The sequence below is a fragment of the Motacilla alba genome, chromosome 2 (assembly GCF_015832195.1).
Source record: "Motacilla alba alba isolate MOTALB_02 chromosome 2, Motacilla_alba_V1.0_pri, whole genome shotgun sequence".
NCBI classification, from domain to species: Eukaryota; Metazoa; Chordata; class Aves; order Passeriformes; family Motacillidae; genus Motacilla; species Motacilla alba.
This window is the reverse complement of record NC_052017.1, coordinates 69,707,232-69,725,051: the sequence shown is the minus strand read 5'-3', so window position 1 is coordinate 69,725,051 and position 17,820 is coordinate 69,707,232. Positions and strand designations below refer to the sequence as shown.

The 17,820-nt window shown below is 41.7% G+C and overlaps 1 protein-coding gene across 1 annotated transcript; it reads left to right on the top strand.

Annotated features, from left to right (window-relative positions):
* Window positions 1–973: 973 nt before the first annotated feature.
* SERPINB5 (serpin family B member 5) lies at window positions 974–16,379 on the top strand. Its single transcript, XM_038128009.1, has 7 exons — window positions 974–1,129; window positions 6,348–6,522; window positions 9,071–9,208; window positions 10,211–10,328; window positions 11,492–11,634; window positions 13,027–13,194; window positions 14,433–16,379. The coding sequence occupies exons 2-7, from the start codon at window positions 6,349–6,351 to the stop codon at window positions 14,823–14,825; spliced, it is 1,134 nt and encodes a 377-aa protein (XP_037983937.1). The 5' UTR covers window positions 974–1,129; window position 6,348; the 3' UTR covers window positions 14,826–16,379.
* The last annotated feature ends 1,441 nt before the right edge of the window (window positions 16,380–17,820 follow it).

The window sequence follows — 17,820 nt, the reverse complement described above, 5'->3', positions numbered from 1 at the left end:
CAATTATCTTGCTTATGCTTTTTGTAGTCTAAAAATATGCAGGGCCTCCTGGGGTTACTGAGGTGTGAACTCGAGCTGTGCCTGTGGTGTGGGGCCATTTCCTGATGGGCACTGAGGGGCAGCCATGGCCTCCCCGGGGGTACTTGCTGGTGTTGTCCACTGCAGACAGCTTGGCAGCCCAGTCAGGGAATTGTGTGGAGCAGGGGCAGGACTTGGTAAGGGCAGCATATGTATTTCAAATTACAGAAAATACACCTGGTGGGTTGCACCAGCACCTCTCCCTGGCCCTTTCTTTTTCCACCCTGTCATGTTCATCAGTACTAATGTGGGCTGTATTTACACGAACCTAGTGGTGTCCGTTCTGGAAGGGAAGGGGTGGGATTTTTTGTTCCCCTACCACCTCTGGGGACAGCTGGCAGCAGAGAAGGCTGCTCCCCTGCAGAAGACCTGCCTGCTTATGGGACGGAGCTTTGCTTTGCAGCAATAAGATGTTTTCCCTTGAGCATTAACTCCAGTTTGACCTTGGGCTTTTTAGGCAGCCAAACACACACATATGCCTCGTGGGCAGAGTTAAGATCCTGTCTTAATGCATATACAGATACAAAGTGCCTAGCCACACACTTCTAAGTGTTTTGGTTTTCTTCTGGGTCTCTTTTTCACGATTGCAATTTTTCTGCAAATAGTGGTAATCCCAACTGGAGTTTCTTGGAGTGCTGGTTTTGCTGAGAAGATCTTTAAATTGCTCATCAACTCCTGCATTCGCTCCTTCGTTGGTTCTTGTCTGCTGCCTTTTGTACTGCGCTTGCTGAAGGCAACACACAGGGCTGCTCTTTCCTGCCAGAGCTTGTTGTTGTCTTCAGCGGCTGGGCAGGCAAAGACAACTCTGGTGTGAATCATTTTGCTCCTCCAATGTAGGAGTTGCCGCGAAGAATGATTAAGGGAGGGGAAAAAAAAGCGAGAGTGAGAGGGAGTGTGTGTGTGCACAAATTGAGGCTGGGAAAGTGGGAGTGGTGTCAATGAGTAGGCAGGTAACAGAGTCTTCTGCTCAGCAAGGTTTCAGCACGGGCAGCTGGTTCTTCGTGCTGTGCTCACTTCATTGATTCGTTTACCAGGATTATAGCCTTGCAAAGTAAGTACAGCTTTTTTTCTTTCTCTGATACTTTAATTTATGCTGAGCTAATAGTTAACAAATCTTGGCTGTGAAACGTAATTGCATGGAGGGAGTGGGATAAGGAAATTTGTGCCAAAAATGTACATGTGGAATCAAAGAAGCTTTTTTGCCTTCCCAAACAACACTGTTTTGGTGTAATTTCAAAACTGCTGCAATTGCTATGCTAGGTTTCTTTCTTTTTGGAAAGATTCATTGGAAGCCATGAATAAGATCTGGCAGGTGAGACAGCAAGGGCATTAGGAATTATTAAAATATGGTGGTTTATTGCAAATGGCTATTCCCATATTAGAAAAAGCAGGTTGTGTATGATGCCATGAAAATCCTCCATATGCCAAAGTAGGATTTAGGTTGGTTTGTAAGCTCCCTGCTAGAAAGGAATATTCCCCTGGTTTTCTGAAGAGGTGTGTACACTCTGCTCTGTTTGCTCCGAGTTATTAACCAAGTGACTAATCTGCACTTGTTTAAAGTGAAGGACAGGAGCTTAGGCCTAGTAATTACAAATTTACTTTCAGTGTGACCATTTAGTTTGAACAGTTCATTGGCTATTGAAGTACAACAAAGCATATTGCAGTGCCTTGTTTCTGTTTCTTTCTTTCCTGGAGTGACTTTCCCCGCTCTGTTGCTGACAGTGCTTTTTCCTCAACCATATGAGACACTCTGGTCCCACATCAGTCTGCTATCTTGCACTCCTCGATGTCTTTTCAGACAAAATTTTGTCCTTGGTTTTTATCCAGGTAATTTGCCAGGTGGAGAGTTGTCATTTCTGTAGAAGAAGAAAAGGCTCAGATAAATCTTTTATTTCCTTTGTACCCTGTATGCTGAGTAAGAGCTGAAGTAGGGTCATGTTAAACTCTTGATCTACTTTACTTTCAATATTAATGGCTCACTTGTGAAATTTGCATGTGGGTTGTTTTATATAATGCATCCTCTTGGAATTTTGTTTGGACTGGAGAGACTACAGCACTGGCACTCACAGCTCCTGAGATATAAACCAAATATATCCCCCAGGACTGGATAGCCAGCACTGTCTATGCTTTATCTGCTACAGGTGTCTTCTCCTGGAAAGACTGCTTAACCAAGAGAAGAATAAAATAAATACTTGGTTCTGCTGTATTGGATTATTCCTGCCATGCAACTAACTTGGCTTGTCAGACATTTGCACACAGATGTTGCTATTTATGTGATTATATTTTTGAATATAAGTTATATTTAGATTTTCCCTTAGTAAGCGGATGGTTAAAAAAGTCTCCCTGTTCTTTTTTTGTTTTTTTTTTTTTTTTTTTTTTTTTGAGTGGGGGTTGTTGTAGTTGCAAAAATGGTGTCTTATACCAATAAACAAGTTTAAATCAGGTTTTTCTGAACTGGTTCTGTAGCCTTACAGCTCCCTTCTGTATCTGAAAATGTTTCTTTCATGCTGTGACAGTCACAGTTTTAAATAACGTTGGGTGGATCGCAAGCTCCAAGGGCTTAGAAGATGCCCCAGTGCTGCTGGCCTTTCTGGAAATGCTGATAGTCTGCTTTCCTGGGAAAGGAGGGACCCAATAAGAATCCATGCAGAAGGCCTTTGTAAAATTTCATTTTCAGTTTTTTGACTCCTCCCTGTTTGGGGGTTCCCTGTCATTACTGACTCAGGAGCTATGTCTGATTTCTGAGACTGTTAATGGGCAGCTAATGGGCTTTCCTCTCACTAGGAGCCTCAGCCCTTCTCACCTTGCTGGAACTGGCTTTACTGGACTTGCAAGGCTTGGGGTGCTCAAGGCTTTAAAGAGATTTAAGATTTTTTAATATTTAATACTATAAATTCTTTTCAGTAATATGAATGTTGTAAGCTCTTAAATATAATATAATGTAATATAATACAATAGTCATTAATAAATGGAGAATAAAAACCAGGCTGACCAGTTGAAAAAGATGGTGGAATAGAGATTATTCTTTGCTATCCAGCCAATGATTCAAGGTCAAGGGTGCAATTGAGCTTTTTTCCCCAACAAAATGCCCTGAATGGTCCTTATTTCAATAGTAGCATTGAAAGTAAGAAATTAGAAGGGAGAGCTTTGCCACTACCAGAAACAATTTCACTCTCCTCCAAAGAAGCTTTGAGAGTATCAGCAGTTACTGGATGAACAAAGGTACATAAAAGGTTCACCATGAAGTAACTCCTGTTTTTCTCACTGAAAAGAAACATGAAAACTTTATAATAAATGATCCAGCATGAATAGTATGAGTTACTCATGAGTCCAGATGAGTTTTTAAGCTATGGTACAGCTTTTAACTGGCATAAGGAAGAATTTAATTCAATTATGTAAAATTTCCTGTTTTATTTTCTTACTCTGAATGTCTTGCAACCTAAGGAAGTGAAACACAGGTAGTGCATCTACATCTCAAAGTCAACATTAAGCCAGAAAGGAACAAGGGGTATATTAATTGGGTATGATGTCATATTGATTTTGACCCTGTAAGGAAGATCTAGAGGCCTGAATAGAACAATATCATGCCAGCTAATACTAAATAATATACTCCATTAAAATTAAATTAAACTCCAAATTGAATGTTTATCAGGTGTACTGCATGACTCATGAGATTTTTTTGTATTACTTGTCTTTTTGAGGGTGGTAGATGTTTACTGAATGACGCATTCTTGGTTCTCTGGGTAATTTTCCACCAGTTCCTCAGTAAGAAATACCTGTGAAGTTAGTACTTGCCCCAAATCTTCAGTTTTGGGGGGTGGAGTGGGGTGGGGCAGAGAGAGAGAGGTTGAGAAGCTGACAGACACAGTATAGGAGTGCATTGTGTGTTAGTGTGAGAATGTTTCAGTTAATAGCAAAGATGAGGTAGGTAGCCTATGCAGGGGAATTTATTTAAGACATGCACAGGCACAAAAGAGCGCATTTGTGATGAGCAATTGCAAGGAGGCATTTAAAGGAATGATTTTATGTTTGCCTCTTTGCCCCGTTGTTCCAAGTTACTCCCTCATCAGCACTCTCAGTCCTTCGAACTTGTTCTGTCTTTTGCCACTGTCCTGCCTAAAGCTCTCTCTGCTTTAGGTGTGTGCTGAGCCCATGGTTGCTGGCAGGTTTGACTTTTCTGGTAATTAGTTGCTTTCATGCCTGAGAAATTGTGTCTGCGTAAGCAAGGTGGGTGGTTGCAGTGCTAGGCTGGCGCTTGGTCTTCTCTTTACACCCATGAGATCTCTGAGATGTTTCCTGAACCTCGTTGTGACATCAGCTCCATGCCTGCTGATGCTGTAAAATAGAATCTCTCATGGAAAATTCCTCTTTACCAAGCAGCTGCCAGAGACTGCCTGAGTACTGGAAGAGGGAGACAAGTCCAGTCAGACCCATTCCGAATTCCAAGTCTGACAAACTCTCAGGATGTTGCAAAGCACACTCCTCTGTATTTTCATGTGGGGATAAGTTTCTCCAGTGAAATATGTTCAATGTTTGCCGTCTTCAACACAAATTCTTTTTCTTGTTTGGTTTTTTTTTTCTTCCCCCAGTGGGAGGGGATTTGTCAGCAAACAGTTTGTTGCTAACACCAACAGTCTGAACATTTTGCAAGAGTGCAGGGCTGGTTAGGTGTGCTTTTCAAACTCTGACTTAAAAAGCCTTGGTTTAATGCTACTGTAGCTTTTTAAAAATTTGATTAAATGCTGTGCATTTCACTAACCTTTTATGCTGCATGTTTTAGCCCAAAACAAACTAGTTGTCAAGTAAAACAATTGCCCTCCCTAAAAGATCCAAGAACATGTATAAGTTAATTAAAATAAAAATAAAGACATTTATTTTGTGAAAGGCCTTCTGTAGTCAAACAGGTCTTACAAGTAAATCAAAGTTCTTTCTCTACCGTGTTGCAGGCAAATTACGTGCCCATTCTGTTACTCCCACAAAAAAAAAAAAAAAAGTTATAAAAATTTATAACTACCACAAATTATTTGGAAGTCATTACTACTGTCAAGTACCACAGCTGCTCTAGAGTGTTTCTGTACAATGGTGTCAGATGTTCAGCTACATTTGGGCAGCATAACACATGCAAAAACTTCCATTTCCTTTCTGTCTCTGTCAATAGCTTTGATGGAGCCATTTAGCACCTGTTTTAACAGTTTCCATTTTTTAAGGATATGTGGTATTGGGGGCATGGTACTGTCAAATTCACCATGCCAAAGGGGTCATCTTCTGCGTGATTGCTGGCCAGAATTGTGCTAGCCAGAATTGTGCTATTGACTGAAATTCTGGGGTTCACCCTTCTTGGCTTAAATGTACAGAAATGTGCTTATACAAAAGTGCAACTCTGGGTATGTGAAAGCAGCCCGGAAGATGGGAATAGTCTCTGGCTTTCCCAGAGCATGGACAGCAGCAACTGTGCCTTGCCTTTCCTGACTGCACAGGTCATGTAACATGTAACATGTAACATGGTCATGTAATAGCCTTGTGGCAACTGCAGGTACTGAGAGTGGCTAGGGAAACCTTTGAGTTAAAACAGTGATGGGTGGGCACACAGCAGTATTTTTAGAGGGCCTCCTTTAGGTTTCTAAAATAATCTCAACGTACAGGACCTGACAGCTTTCTGGAGACTTCTAGCGAGGCCAGGGATAATCAACCCTGAAAGGAGGGACATGTACCAAAGCTAAAGGTTTAATGGACAATTAGCCATGAAGCAAGATGGAGAAGTTATGAGACCATTAAAGACCTGTCTGAGAACCAGGAGAGCCCAGAGCATAGGTGAATTACCTTCTGAGTGGGCACATTTTAAGAGTATCAATTAAAACCAGATTAAATTCATATGTGATCCAGTTTGACTCAGTGTGTGTGGGTCACCCTGACCCACACAGATTTTCTCAAGTGCTTCTGATAATACTGGCTCTACATAACACGTGGCATTGCCCGCTGTCACTTGAAGATGATGGCTATTACTAAACCTCTCCTCTCCTCTCCTCTCCTCTCCTCTCCTCTCCTCTCCTCTCCTCTCCTCTCCTCTCCTCTCCTCTCCTCTCCTCTCCTCTCCTCTCCTCTCCTCTCCTCTCCTCTCCTCTCCTCTCCTCTCCTCTTTCATTCTGAAAATTCAAGATATCCAGTCCAGATACTGGTGCCAGCCTCTTTCAGTGCTCTGACCCAACCCCACCACAGCAGGAACTAGATTTACAACCTGAGTCATCTCTCTTTTCCCTTTTCCATTTCAGGATGACAATGGACGCTCTGCAACTAGCAAACACTGCCTTTGCAGTTGATATGTTCAAAAAGCTATGTGAGAAGGACAAAACAGCCAACATTATTTTTTCCCCACTGTGTACCTCAACGTCTCTGGCTCTGGCATATAAAGCTACGAAAGGTGATACTGCAGAGCAGATGAAACAGGTAAGCTGTCGGCAACCTGTTCTGTGGCTGCAAAATTATATGGCTTGTTGTAGGGGTCTTATTAACTCTTATTAACATTCTCCTGGATGTCTGGTTGCCTTGTAAGACAGACTTGAAATCATCCATCCAAATTTCTTGAATGGTTCCACACTCCATGGCCCTGCACAACAAAAGGGTGAAACTCTGTCTTTGATCACTGCATTTTTCTAGATCGCTGTTTTTTCATTATTCAAGAATGCTTAAGCTTTATAGAATTGAAAATGATTTTGCCATTGCTGTCAGCAGCAAGTATGTGTAGCAGGCCTGTCACTGACTTTCCCCCCTTCTCCCACAATACTGTAAAGAGGAGGTGGGTAAAGTAGGAGGGGCACAATTTCGTCCATGTTTCTCCTTTCAAGCAGCTCATGATGTTCAAGGGGTTTCCAGCATCATGATCCAGCATGGCAGTCATGATTCAATCAGTTTATGGAGCTCACCCTGTGATGCAGGGAGTCAACCCTCCAGCCTTGTCTGCTGCCTCTGTGTAAGCAGAGATTGAGCTGGATCCTTTTAATCCCTGTGAGGGTCCCCACAGTTTCTGCAGTTACCTAAAGGTGCATAAAATGCAAATTAAGTATGCATTTGTATGCTGATTATCACCTGCCTCTGAAAGACTCTCTACATATTTGAATGTATTTTCCCTCCTTTGGAAATTCCTCCATGTAGTTTCTCATTCCCTGAAAGTACCCCTGAGCACAGCCTTCTGTGCCCCTGCTTATGCCACAGATTACAGGGAGTCTTGTGCTGTTCACAGAGCTGCACAGCAATATGTCCATGAAAGTCATGGAATCATGGAATGATTTCTGTGGGAAGGGACCTTAAATCTCCTTGCCACAGGCAGGAACATCTTCCACTAGATCAGGTTGCCCTAGACCTTACCCAACCTGGCACTGAAGACTTTCAGGAATGGATCTTCTAAGCCCTGCACATTTTTCCAAACAGTATTAAGAAAAAAATTAAAATTTAAATTTAAATGGTACCCTGAAGCTCCCTTACCATTTCAAAATTCAAGCGTTGTCTTTCTGGTGAGAAAGTTAAAAATATTACCCTGCCCTTATTTTGCTTTCACTTGTGTCTGCAATTTGCTTTGAACCATTCCATAATAACAAGTTAACCTGCACCTCCGCAAGTGGAGCTCTGTTACACAAGCTCACTTGTGCTTCATATTTCTCTAGTGGTATTTAAAAAGTGCTGACTACAGATGCTAAGGAGTGCTTGGTATGCTTTTAAGTGTAGTATCTCCTATTTTCCATGTCTATTCTAGCTTCTGCCTTCCCCTGAGTTTGTGCTTGGGTTTTAAATACTAGATACAAAAGGAGCCAGATCGGCGGCTGTACTCTGGAACACCAGTCAACAAACTTGTGTCTGTGTATATTTGGAATATAATCTCTCCCAAAAGTTCTTCCAGGTAGAGAAGCTGCAGTAGCTTTCTCCTCCAGCCTCGTTCCCAGGCACAGAAGTTTTCTGCACTTAACATGCAAAGAAATAAAACTGTTGGAGGAAAAGGAAATAAGTTGAAAAAGTTGTTTCTAAGGAGATGGACTTGGAGTTAGCTATGACAGCTGTGCTGCTGCTGTGATGGGAGTTTATTTGCTTCTACTCCCACTGAGCAAGGACAGGGGAGGGTATGGAAGGGTGACTAAGGCAGAGCAGCAATTTTGCCTGTGAAGAGGTGATGTGTTCTGGGAGAAAGAGCAGTAGTGATGTACAAAAGGAAAAGAAGGTCCCAAGTGCCTGCTGTGCTTCATAAGGCAATTTGAGGCAGGTGAGGAGGGTGGACAGGCTTCCTTTAATGAAATAGCCACCATCAAAGGGCCTGTAATAAGTAGGCATTAAAAGTTGAATTCATATTTATAGGGTTATTTTCAAACAAAGGCATCATTATCCCAGTATTTCCTAGAGCTGGACTTGTCATTCCCAGGAGTTGGGAGGTAGCCATGTGTGGGTCAGCAGCCCTACCCATGGATATACTCTGTCTACAAAACCAAACACAGTTATCTTTATCTGATCAGTTTTTGCTGAAATGTCATGTGATGTCACGTATTAGTCACAGCAGTCAGAAAACTTGATGATCTGTCAAGCATTTTTAAAGGTATAGCCCAGTTCTAGAAAGGAGATTATCTGGGACCCTCATGTGTCTGTTTTAAAAGCTTCAGAATTTTGGGTGGGAACGTAAGTTTGACAAAAACATTGTGACTCCATACTATGGAGCTTTAGTTGACTAAGTCACATCAGCAGCATGAACAGCTCTATTCGTTTCTTTGTATTGCTCATAGGAAAGAAATGCATTTGGTGAAAGTTCTGTTAGGATCAGGTTTTTAGATTTATGTGAGCATATCAAATACATAAATGATTTTTGAGTAACAACAGTGAGAGGCTCTGTCATTAGCTTAAATACAAAAAGCAACAGCTCTGGTCACAAAGTAACATTTTTTGCTTAGCTGTTAGGAATGTTTAGACAATACTAATAAAAAAAGATGCTTAGTGTTTTATCATTTTCATTTAATAGGTGCTCCATTTACAAGATGTCAAAGATGTTTCTTTTGGGTTTCAAACAATAACTTCAGATGTTTCCAAACTCAGCTCTTTCTTTGCACTGAAAATGGTTAAGCGGCTCTTTGTAGACAAGTCTCTCAATCCTACCACAGTAAGTACTGCAGGAAAACCCTGGTGTTATGAATTACTTGGCCACCATGTTGATGGATTATGGTGTCAGACTGCAATGTTATTTAAAATTAATTTTTATACTTTTGGTTGTTGGTTGACTGGACTCAAATGATAAACAGCATAATATTGTCTGCTGCCATAAAGGTTTGTAGGAGGATAGATGAGTCTGCTGCTTGACCCCAAGCTGTGCAACTCTTACAACACTTTTAATTCTTTCATTAATATGCTTTAGGTCAGTAGCAAGTTTAGTTTTGAATGCAACATAACTTCTATGCCACATCAAAGTCTTTGCATTGCAAGTATGAGTGAAAATGAGTACAAAAAAAATTTGTGGTGCAAGTGTATGTCCAGTTCACACACCCAAGTAATTACTGCATAAGCTTCAGTTTTCCTAATCTCCCTGAGAAGGCAGAAGCCTGACTATTGAAGCAACACAAGTGGAGAAGGTGGTGTTTGGCCTTTTAACTTATGAACTTTGCAAAAAAATGACGAGAATGCTGTGTGTGTTGGGTTTTTCCCCCCAAAGTTGTCTCTGAGTAGAGTCCCAAGCAAGGAAAACATCAGCCTAAGGGAGGTGTTTCAGAAAACTCAGCATGCTGCAGTGATGCTGTGATCAGATCACCTGCTGTTCAGCCTCTGCTACAGCAAGGCCAGGACCCAGAGCAATAAGTGTTTTCCCTGGTGAGGACAGACATGATGGCCTGGAGCAGACTGGTGGCCTCTATTTCAGTCTTGCTCAGGCCTGGACTGAGGGTTGTTCTATCCTGTAAACTCTGGCAACACGGTCACTCCTGCAATACCAAAGTTACTTTACTGCTGATGTAGCACCACTGGTCTGAAAACGACCTTGGGAGTGATGCACTGGATGCAGGTGTATGTCCTTGTTGTCTCCTGCAGTTAATACCTTTTCTCAAATAATAATGCACTTCTCAACTACCCAATGGCACTTCACTAAGAATGACCGGTTTCTTGTGTCTTTCAGGACTTTGTCAACTCCACAAAGAGACCTTTTCCATCTGAACTGGAATTAGTGGAGTTCAAAGAAAAAACTGAGGAAACCCGAGAAAAAATCAACAAATCCCTTTCAGAGCTGACTGATGGTGGGTACAGCTTAACCTCGGGAATGCTGTTTGCCTCTTTGGAGAAAGGTCTTTATCCTTGTGACACCTCTTTAGGAGTAGATACATAGTGAAAGAAGACTAGGCCTACTATTTGGATTCATGAGGATTAGCAGCACTGACTTCACTGCTGCAGCACTTCTGAAGGTGGAAATGTGAGATTGACCTTGCATTAGCCTTGGGGAAAGCTGCTCACATTTGACTGCAGCAGGATGGGCTGGGAGAATGACGGGTCCTGGCTGTGGAGCATCACAACATGTAAAACCAAAACATCGAACCCTCTAATTCCTTTAAAAGCTTCATTGTAATGGGAAGTACTCGTTGGACTCTGAGTTTTAGGCTGGTAATTAATATCTCAGATGCTTTTGCCAGCAAGGGTGCCACAGGCAGAGGTGGGTCTCTCATTTGCCACCTTGTGGAAGCCCCGGCAGAGGCGGCCCTGGCGTTGGTTGCCGCCTGTTGCCCTCGTGTGGTGCAAGTATGGAAACAGCGGGCACGAGTCCGGTCCTTCCCGGCTGGCACAGGTGCCCACGGGGATGCACCTGGCCCTGCCTGTGCAGCTCCAAGACAGGACTTGCCTTCCCAGTGCTCTGAATTCAGGGTCATTTAGGGCAGTGCTTGAACCGGTCTAAAACAGAGAGAGTGGGTCATGACATTTACATCCTCTTTTGAAGTCGTATTTGGATATCGACTGTAATCAGAGCGACATTTTTTTGTTATCCTGGTTATTTTATTCTCATGTGTCAGTCTAGAAAAGAGTAGCTGCTAATTTGAAACTTCCCTTCAAGTCTTGCTCTCAAAAGTATTTTTTCACTTAAACCTGTTGAATTTCACTGAAAACTCAGTGCCTTCTTTAAGGTATTGAACAAAAGCAGGAGATGTAGTTTTGATCACATGCGGCATAAACCAACAAAAAATGTCATTTAGAAGATCCGCCTTGATCCCAAACCCCACATCAAAAATTAAGCTGCAATTTTAAGTAAGTGCTCCTTTTTGTAATATTCCATTAGAAAGAAAATATTTTATCAGTGAGATGCAGGACACAAATGTGTTTAGTTCAGTGAAATGTTACCATATTCACTCAAAACAATTGATGTACTGTTTATGTATTGTTGTATTAACAACCATTGTAAATCTGTTCACAGGAAAAATGGAGAACGTTTTGAATGAGGACAGTGTAAGTGACCAGACTCAGATCCTTCTAGTTAATGCAGCTTATTTTGTCACAAACTGGATGAAGAAGTTCCCAGAGGCAGAGATCAAAGAATGTCCTTTTAAAGTCAACAAGGTATGTTCCGGGGGGAAAAAAAAAAAAAAAAAAAAAAGAAAAGAAAGGTTTTCTCTCATGAAAATGCAAACTTTGAGCTAAAGCTAAGGAAATCCCAATAAAAAGAAATGAGAAATATGTGTTACCATGGCATTCTTAGACTCTATCTGATCTTACACAGTGTTTCAAGGGTCCCAGACTGTCCTGGGAGTCTGTTAAGACAACATGAGCTGAGTACAAGTGGTCAGAAGCAGCTGTTGTCTGCAGGGAGATGCAAATTCTCATGGGTCGCTTTTTTCCAAGAGATTGGAAGGTTGCAGTTACCAGAGGCTGCATCCAAAAACCAGCAGAGGTGAAGCACATTGCATTTCTTGAGCTGGTGAAATATGTACAGATATGTCACCTCTTTGAGTACAACCTTTAGGTGCCTGGCCCTGTGGTTTCCTCTCCAGAGATGTCATCTCATCAGTTTCCCTCTTTCCAGTCAGACTCAGGCCTGCAGCTCCTGCATGTCAGTCCTGCTGAGCCATGAGGTCCATGTGAGAGCAGCACCTCTGGCTGGTGCATTCAGGAGTCTGTGACCAGTGATGAGCATTGTAATCAGAAAACTTACAGCCAAGATATAAAGCTGCACAACATTTGTGAGATAAAGAGATTATATTCCAAATATACACAGACACACATATAGAGATGAATAAGCAAAGTCAGAGTTTCAGGTTCACTGAAAATATTCCTAAATTACCTCATCAGCCAATAGTTCCAGCTAAAAAAGTTTTTAAAGTCACACAATCAACACTAAAATTTTAAAGTGAAATCTCAAGATTTTTTTCCCCCTAAGTAACACTTTTTCCACTGAATTTGAATTTTGAACACTTTCATGTGGACAGAACAGTTTTAAAGTCTTCCCTATCAAGTAAAATGTTTTCTTTTGTTCTGTTTCATTTCATTCAAAAGCAAAAACTTAGAGATTTAGGTAAGCCTGAAATTTCTTCTGATTCTGTTTCAACTCCTGAACCAAAATATCAATTATTGGAATGAACAGCTTGACCTTCAATATTGAGCTGTGCTCAGTGCTTGACACTTGCTAGCATTACAACGCCCTGTAGACAGTGTAGTTGGTAGTACTCAGTGAAAAGGCATGAAGGGCCACCAATGTTAGATAAATTGCTCTTTTAAGGCATAGTCCCCATAAGTTGCTATTGTATTAAGTAGAATTCTGTTCCACTTTTGTTTGGAAAGTTGCCTACTGTAAAAAGCCAACTCTTGCTGTTGCTTTCATTACCTGTGAAAGCCAACAAATTCTCTGGTGGTAACTCAATGTATCCCTTCCATGCTAGCCTACAAACTTTCCTCTGTCACCATCTTATCTGTGAATTAAAAGGAATGATAGAGTGTTTCCTCTGTGTTTTGCAGACTGAAACTAAACCAGTGCAGATGATGAATCTGGAAGCTACTTTTTGCCTGGGCTATGTAAAAGATTTAAACGTTGCCATCCTTGAGCTCCCATGCCTTAACAAACATTTAAGCATGCTCATTCTCCTGCCCAAAGAGATTGAAGACGAGACCACTGGCTTGGAGAAGGTGAGAGAAAAAAATAGAATTGCTATGATACTTCCCTTGGAAACAGCCCATATAATGCCATATGTTTATGGAAGGTTTCTGATTTTTAGAAGCAATGCGTAAGGAAACACAAAGTGACTTTCCTGTGAATTCACCATCTCATTATGCTTCTCTGTTCCTCCTCTCATATTTGTGGCATCATCGTTTTCCCTGTGTCCAGTGAGAGGTTGTACATGAGGCTTTGCTCGAGATAGGGAATGCACAGAAAACAGTGTTAAGTGCAGGAGTGCTCTTATTTCTGGTATCCTTATTGTTTTTCAATTGACATGTGTCCATGATTTATTTTACTAAGGTCTTACACTTCTCCAAGTTTTAATTTTGAGCAGAGGTGCCTGCAAATGGACTGTTTTTTATTACCAATTGCATATAAATGTGAAAAATAATGAGGCATTTTTTCAAGATCAACAATTTCTTAAGTCATTTCTCTATGAAAATGTTATGACATATTTTCACCCCTATTCAAAGTTTATTAAGGAATAAGTAATTAATAATATTAATTAATAGTAAAGTTATTTAAGGATTAAAAGACTGATGATTACTCAAGTCTCCTTTTTAATTTGCTGCAATTGGCCACAAATTTTAAAGGCAGGAAGAATCTGTTTTTGCAACTGTAAGATGCTTTTATATGTTGGAGTAAATTACAGAACACACCTATCATAAAATGCAAGTGAGGCCTTTCGTGGTACCAATTTGTTGTGGCCCCACATTCTGCCTCCTCCCTTTTCATTTTAAAAACAAAAAAAATGTTTGAACAGCTGCATGTTTGATTGAGATCAGGCTCTGGGTTTGGATTTTGTGTCCTAAATACCAGCAATTTCATTTCTCTGTAGGGTCAGGAATAAAGGCTTTTGGATCTCTGCCAGTTGGCCAGGTTTAACCTGGGTAGGGACTGTCTTCCTCAGGTTCCTTCATATGGCTGTTGAGGTGATTGCTTATCAAAAGCTTGCCAGAGCATGCACATGCAGAAGAGTTGCTCCAGAGGCCTGTCCTATGGATTAAATCATACTTGAATCAATATAACTAGGAGTATGTTATGCCCAAATGCTATGGCTGTGAATTCAAAAACAAAAAAAAATTGCCTGTGGACTTTATTTTTTGGAGGTTTGATAGGAGTGAGAAGTTCAGGAATGGTCTTTTTTTTTCTCCTTTCACTTTCCTCAGGCTGCTCACTAATTTCCTTTGTTCATTTACGTTTTCAGCTGGAAAAGGCACTGACCCCTGAGACATTATTGCAGTGGACGAATCCCAGCATGATGGCCAACACCAAAGTGAATGTATTTCTTCCAAAGTTTAGTGTGGAAGGTGACTATGACCTGAAGCCACTTCTGGAAAGCCTGGGAATGACAAATATCTTCAACGAGAGCACATCAGATTTCTCTGAGATGTGTGAGACAAAAGGTGTTGTTGTGTCAAAGATCATCCATAAAGTCTCCTTGGAAGTTAATGAACAAGGTGGCGACTCCCGAGAGGTACCTGGATATCGGATTCTGCAACACAAAGATGAATTTAAAGCTGACCATCCATTTATCTTTTTGTTTAGACACAACAAAACTCGCAACGTGATTCTTTCAGGCCGATTCTGTTCTCCTTAAGCGGGGCATGTTCATTACAAAAAAAGCACCATTACATTTGTGGTGGTGCACACTCCTGTAAAGCTTTTCTTCCTGACTATTACCGTTGAAAGGAAATCTAAGAGGTTCATATATTGGCTGAGTAATACAATGTACTCTACATATGCAGCAGAAGTAGTTTCTCTCCGTTTGTTTCCTCCCCTTTAGCGGAATAATTTCCACTGTGAAGAGCACACCATATTTTATTGAGAAGTATCCCAGCTTCAGCAACAAGAACATTTTGTTTCTCTGTGACATTTTTTTTCCCAAATGAAGTGAGAGCCTGATTTAAGATAGCTCAGGAGCTGGAAATGGCTCTAGGAGGAAGAGCTGTATTCCTACTCCCTAGTGAAACCTCTCTCTCTCTTGTGACTCACACTCTCTGGATTCCTAATGCCTAAAAGGGGAAACGTGGACATGTGGTATGATAGCTCTTCCTCTGTACCTGGCCAAACTCTGGTGGTCCAGGGTGCCCTACTGGACCCTGCCAGCACCCCGTGAAGAAGTGGACAAGTTCTGCAGCATAGCTACAACAGTTCAGGCTGGCATCAGGATTTGCATCTGTGAAACAGCAGCCACACCAAGGCCTGTGGACACCAGAGGCAAAAATCATGGGGACAATATGTGTCCCCAGAAGACTCTTCAGCATGAAGTTCCCAGACTGGGGAAGTTGAACTCTGCTGTGTGGCCTTTTTTGACTCATTCCCTTCAGACATGGAAGATGGGATAAGAGGAATCTTGTATATATCCTAAGGAAAAAACCATTATGCAAATCAAGGATAGAACACACTTGGAATAATACTGGAAGTACCACACTTCTTATGCACAGATTATCTGCCATTTCTAGATCTGGATTCAGCATTAAGGAAACTCCTTACAGTTACTCAATGTCTAAGGCATGAGAAAGAAATAAGGACTTCAACTTGACTGAAATTAACATTGTAATTACTAGTCTTCAAATTCCACAAGAGATTATGGTAATCAGATTTCATTTCTATCTAAAGCCTGCCTGCTGCATATGTTCAGTACTCGTTTACCTAAATACTGTTCAGAATAAAGCACTATAAAACCTGTGTCAAATGTACAATACCTCTAGTGTCAGCTTGTGTGTTCATTGACAGTGTCAGTGTTCACGCCTGACTTCCAATAAATTACAGGAATGGAAATAAGCAGATTCACTTAGGCCACAAAGTCAAAAAACCAAAAAAAGCAACTAAGTGAATGTCTGGATTGCCCTTCTGAGCCACATGATGATAGTTCCCAATCAGGACTATGTTACTAGGTGGTAAGGATCTGTGCAGAATTCAATTATGTATCCTCAAAAGATGGAAGCATTCTACTTGAGAAATCCTCTTGGTGCCTCAGGTCTGAAAGAAACTGGAAAGAGATCTCTAAATGAGAACACTCAGCAACCTCTAATATGCATACTTTCAACATCGGAGCACTGCTTATTGTGAATTTAGAGACAGGAGCTCTGTTTTGATTCTTGAACTTAACAACCCATGAGAAGCCTTTAGTCACAATAATTCAGTAGTTCCCTTGGAAGACCTTTAATGTTTTCTAAGGCATTTTAGTGCCAGAGGGTTAACTGAGGTCTCTGGCCCATATCTTTGAGGGTACTGAGGAGACTAACTTGGCTCAGAACCAATGGGAGGTGAGACCCTGCAGATCTCTGGGGGTCTTTGCTGATATGCATCAGATGTTCTGACACAAGGATAGTGGTCAGAAAAATAAAAAATACAACAATTTATGTGAGCCCATCCTGTCTGAGAAGGACTTAGCTGCTAAGATCTTTACTGGCTCAACTTCAGTGCTACTGAAAGACTGGTAATGATTGATACACCCGATCCTTGTCTGATCTGCTCTGGAGGCTGGGATTAGATGTATCCAGGGCTGTTGTCACTGTGGCTTCTACTGGTTTTCCTGTAGGAGGTGGGTCAGTACATTGTGCATGGGGTTGGTGACTAAGCAGCTGCACAGGTAGTCCATGCATAGAGAAGAGGGACTGTACAGTTTGTGCTTGGGCTCTGACTCTTTGTCAGGTGGTTCCAGTTGTCCAGCAGGCCATTTCACACTTACTGCTACAGCTCTGCTGGTCTGCTAGACTGATGAAAACCTCTGGCAGATTGTCCCAACCCTCTTTTCCTTCCTGGATGAGATTTCCTAAAGCAGAAAAGCTCAGACATTGCTTTCTCATTTTTTTCAGGTTCTGAAAACATTCCAGTTCAGGAGCAAGTTTCTCATTTAATGGAAGCTGTAGTCTGTTTAAATGCTGATCAGAGGATTTGGCATATCCCCACAAATTTATGACAGCATTCTTTTCCTAGTGATAGCTTGGCCAGGAAGGGTTATCCCATGAGAGCAGAGAGAAACACTGCTTCAGGGTGGGGCTCGTCTTTCTTCACCTCCTGACTAATTCCAAGGTATCCCAGCCTGTGCTAGGCAAGCAGATGTTAGAGATACAAAGCTGTCTTGGCCCACACAAAGCAAACTCACTTATTGGTTATTTATGAAGAGGGTGGCTTACTCATTAAAGCCTCGGGTTCATTTTTCACTTCTGCCTCTTCTCTCTGCCAATCCCAGTGTGAAGCTTTTCCACCTTGCAGCATTGTGAGGGAGAAGTATCCGTGAGGGTCCTGCTGCTGTGAGAAACCATGTTACAGTCTACTATTTTCATTCTACCCTTTGCTGGCCTCTGGTCCTTGGGCAAGAAAGTACCTGGGAGGACATGGGAAAACGCGTGTGGGAGTTTGTGTGCAGGAGCTCTTACGTGCTGGAAGGTGTTGGTCACAATGGAGAAAGAGAGCATAGCTGAGGGCTTGCTCACATTGACAGGGTGTTCCACCTCACCTTTCAACAGGCCATTACTATCCAGTGATGGATGATGCTCCTGGTGGAAAACAGCAAGCTGTGGCTGGCTTTGGCAGATGGTTGCAAACTGCAGGGCTGTGTGCCTGCTCACCTCATCACTTGCTCA

What these genes read in the sequence shown, in the direction of transcription:
- SERPINB5 (XM_038128009.1), top strand. Translation starts at nt 6,349, where the DNA reads ATGACAATGGACGCTCTGCAACTAGCAAACACTGCCTTTGCAGTTGAT. An exon ending in CCTTTCAGAGCTGACTGATG is followed by an intron (nt 10,329 to 11,491) that starts GTGGGTACAGCT and finishes ATCTGTTCACAG; the next exon opens with GAAAAATGGAGAACGTTTTG. An exon ending in AGACCACTGGCTTGGAGAAG is followed by an intron (nt 13,195 to 14,432) that starts GTGAGAGAAAAA and finishes TTACGTTTTCAG; the next exon opens with CTGGAAAAGGCACTGACCCC.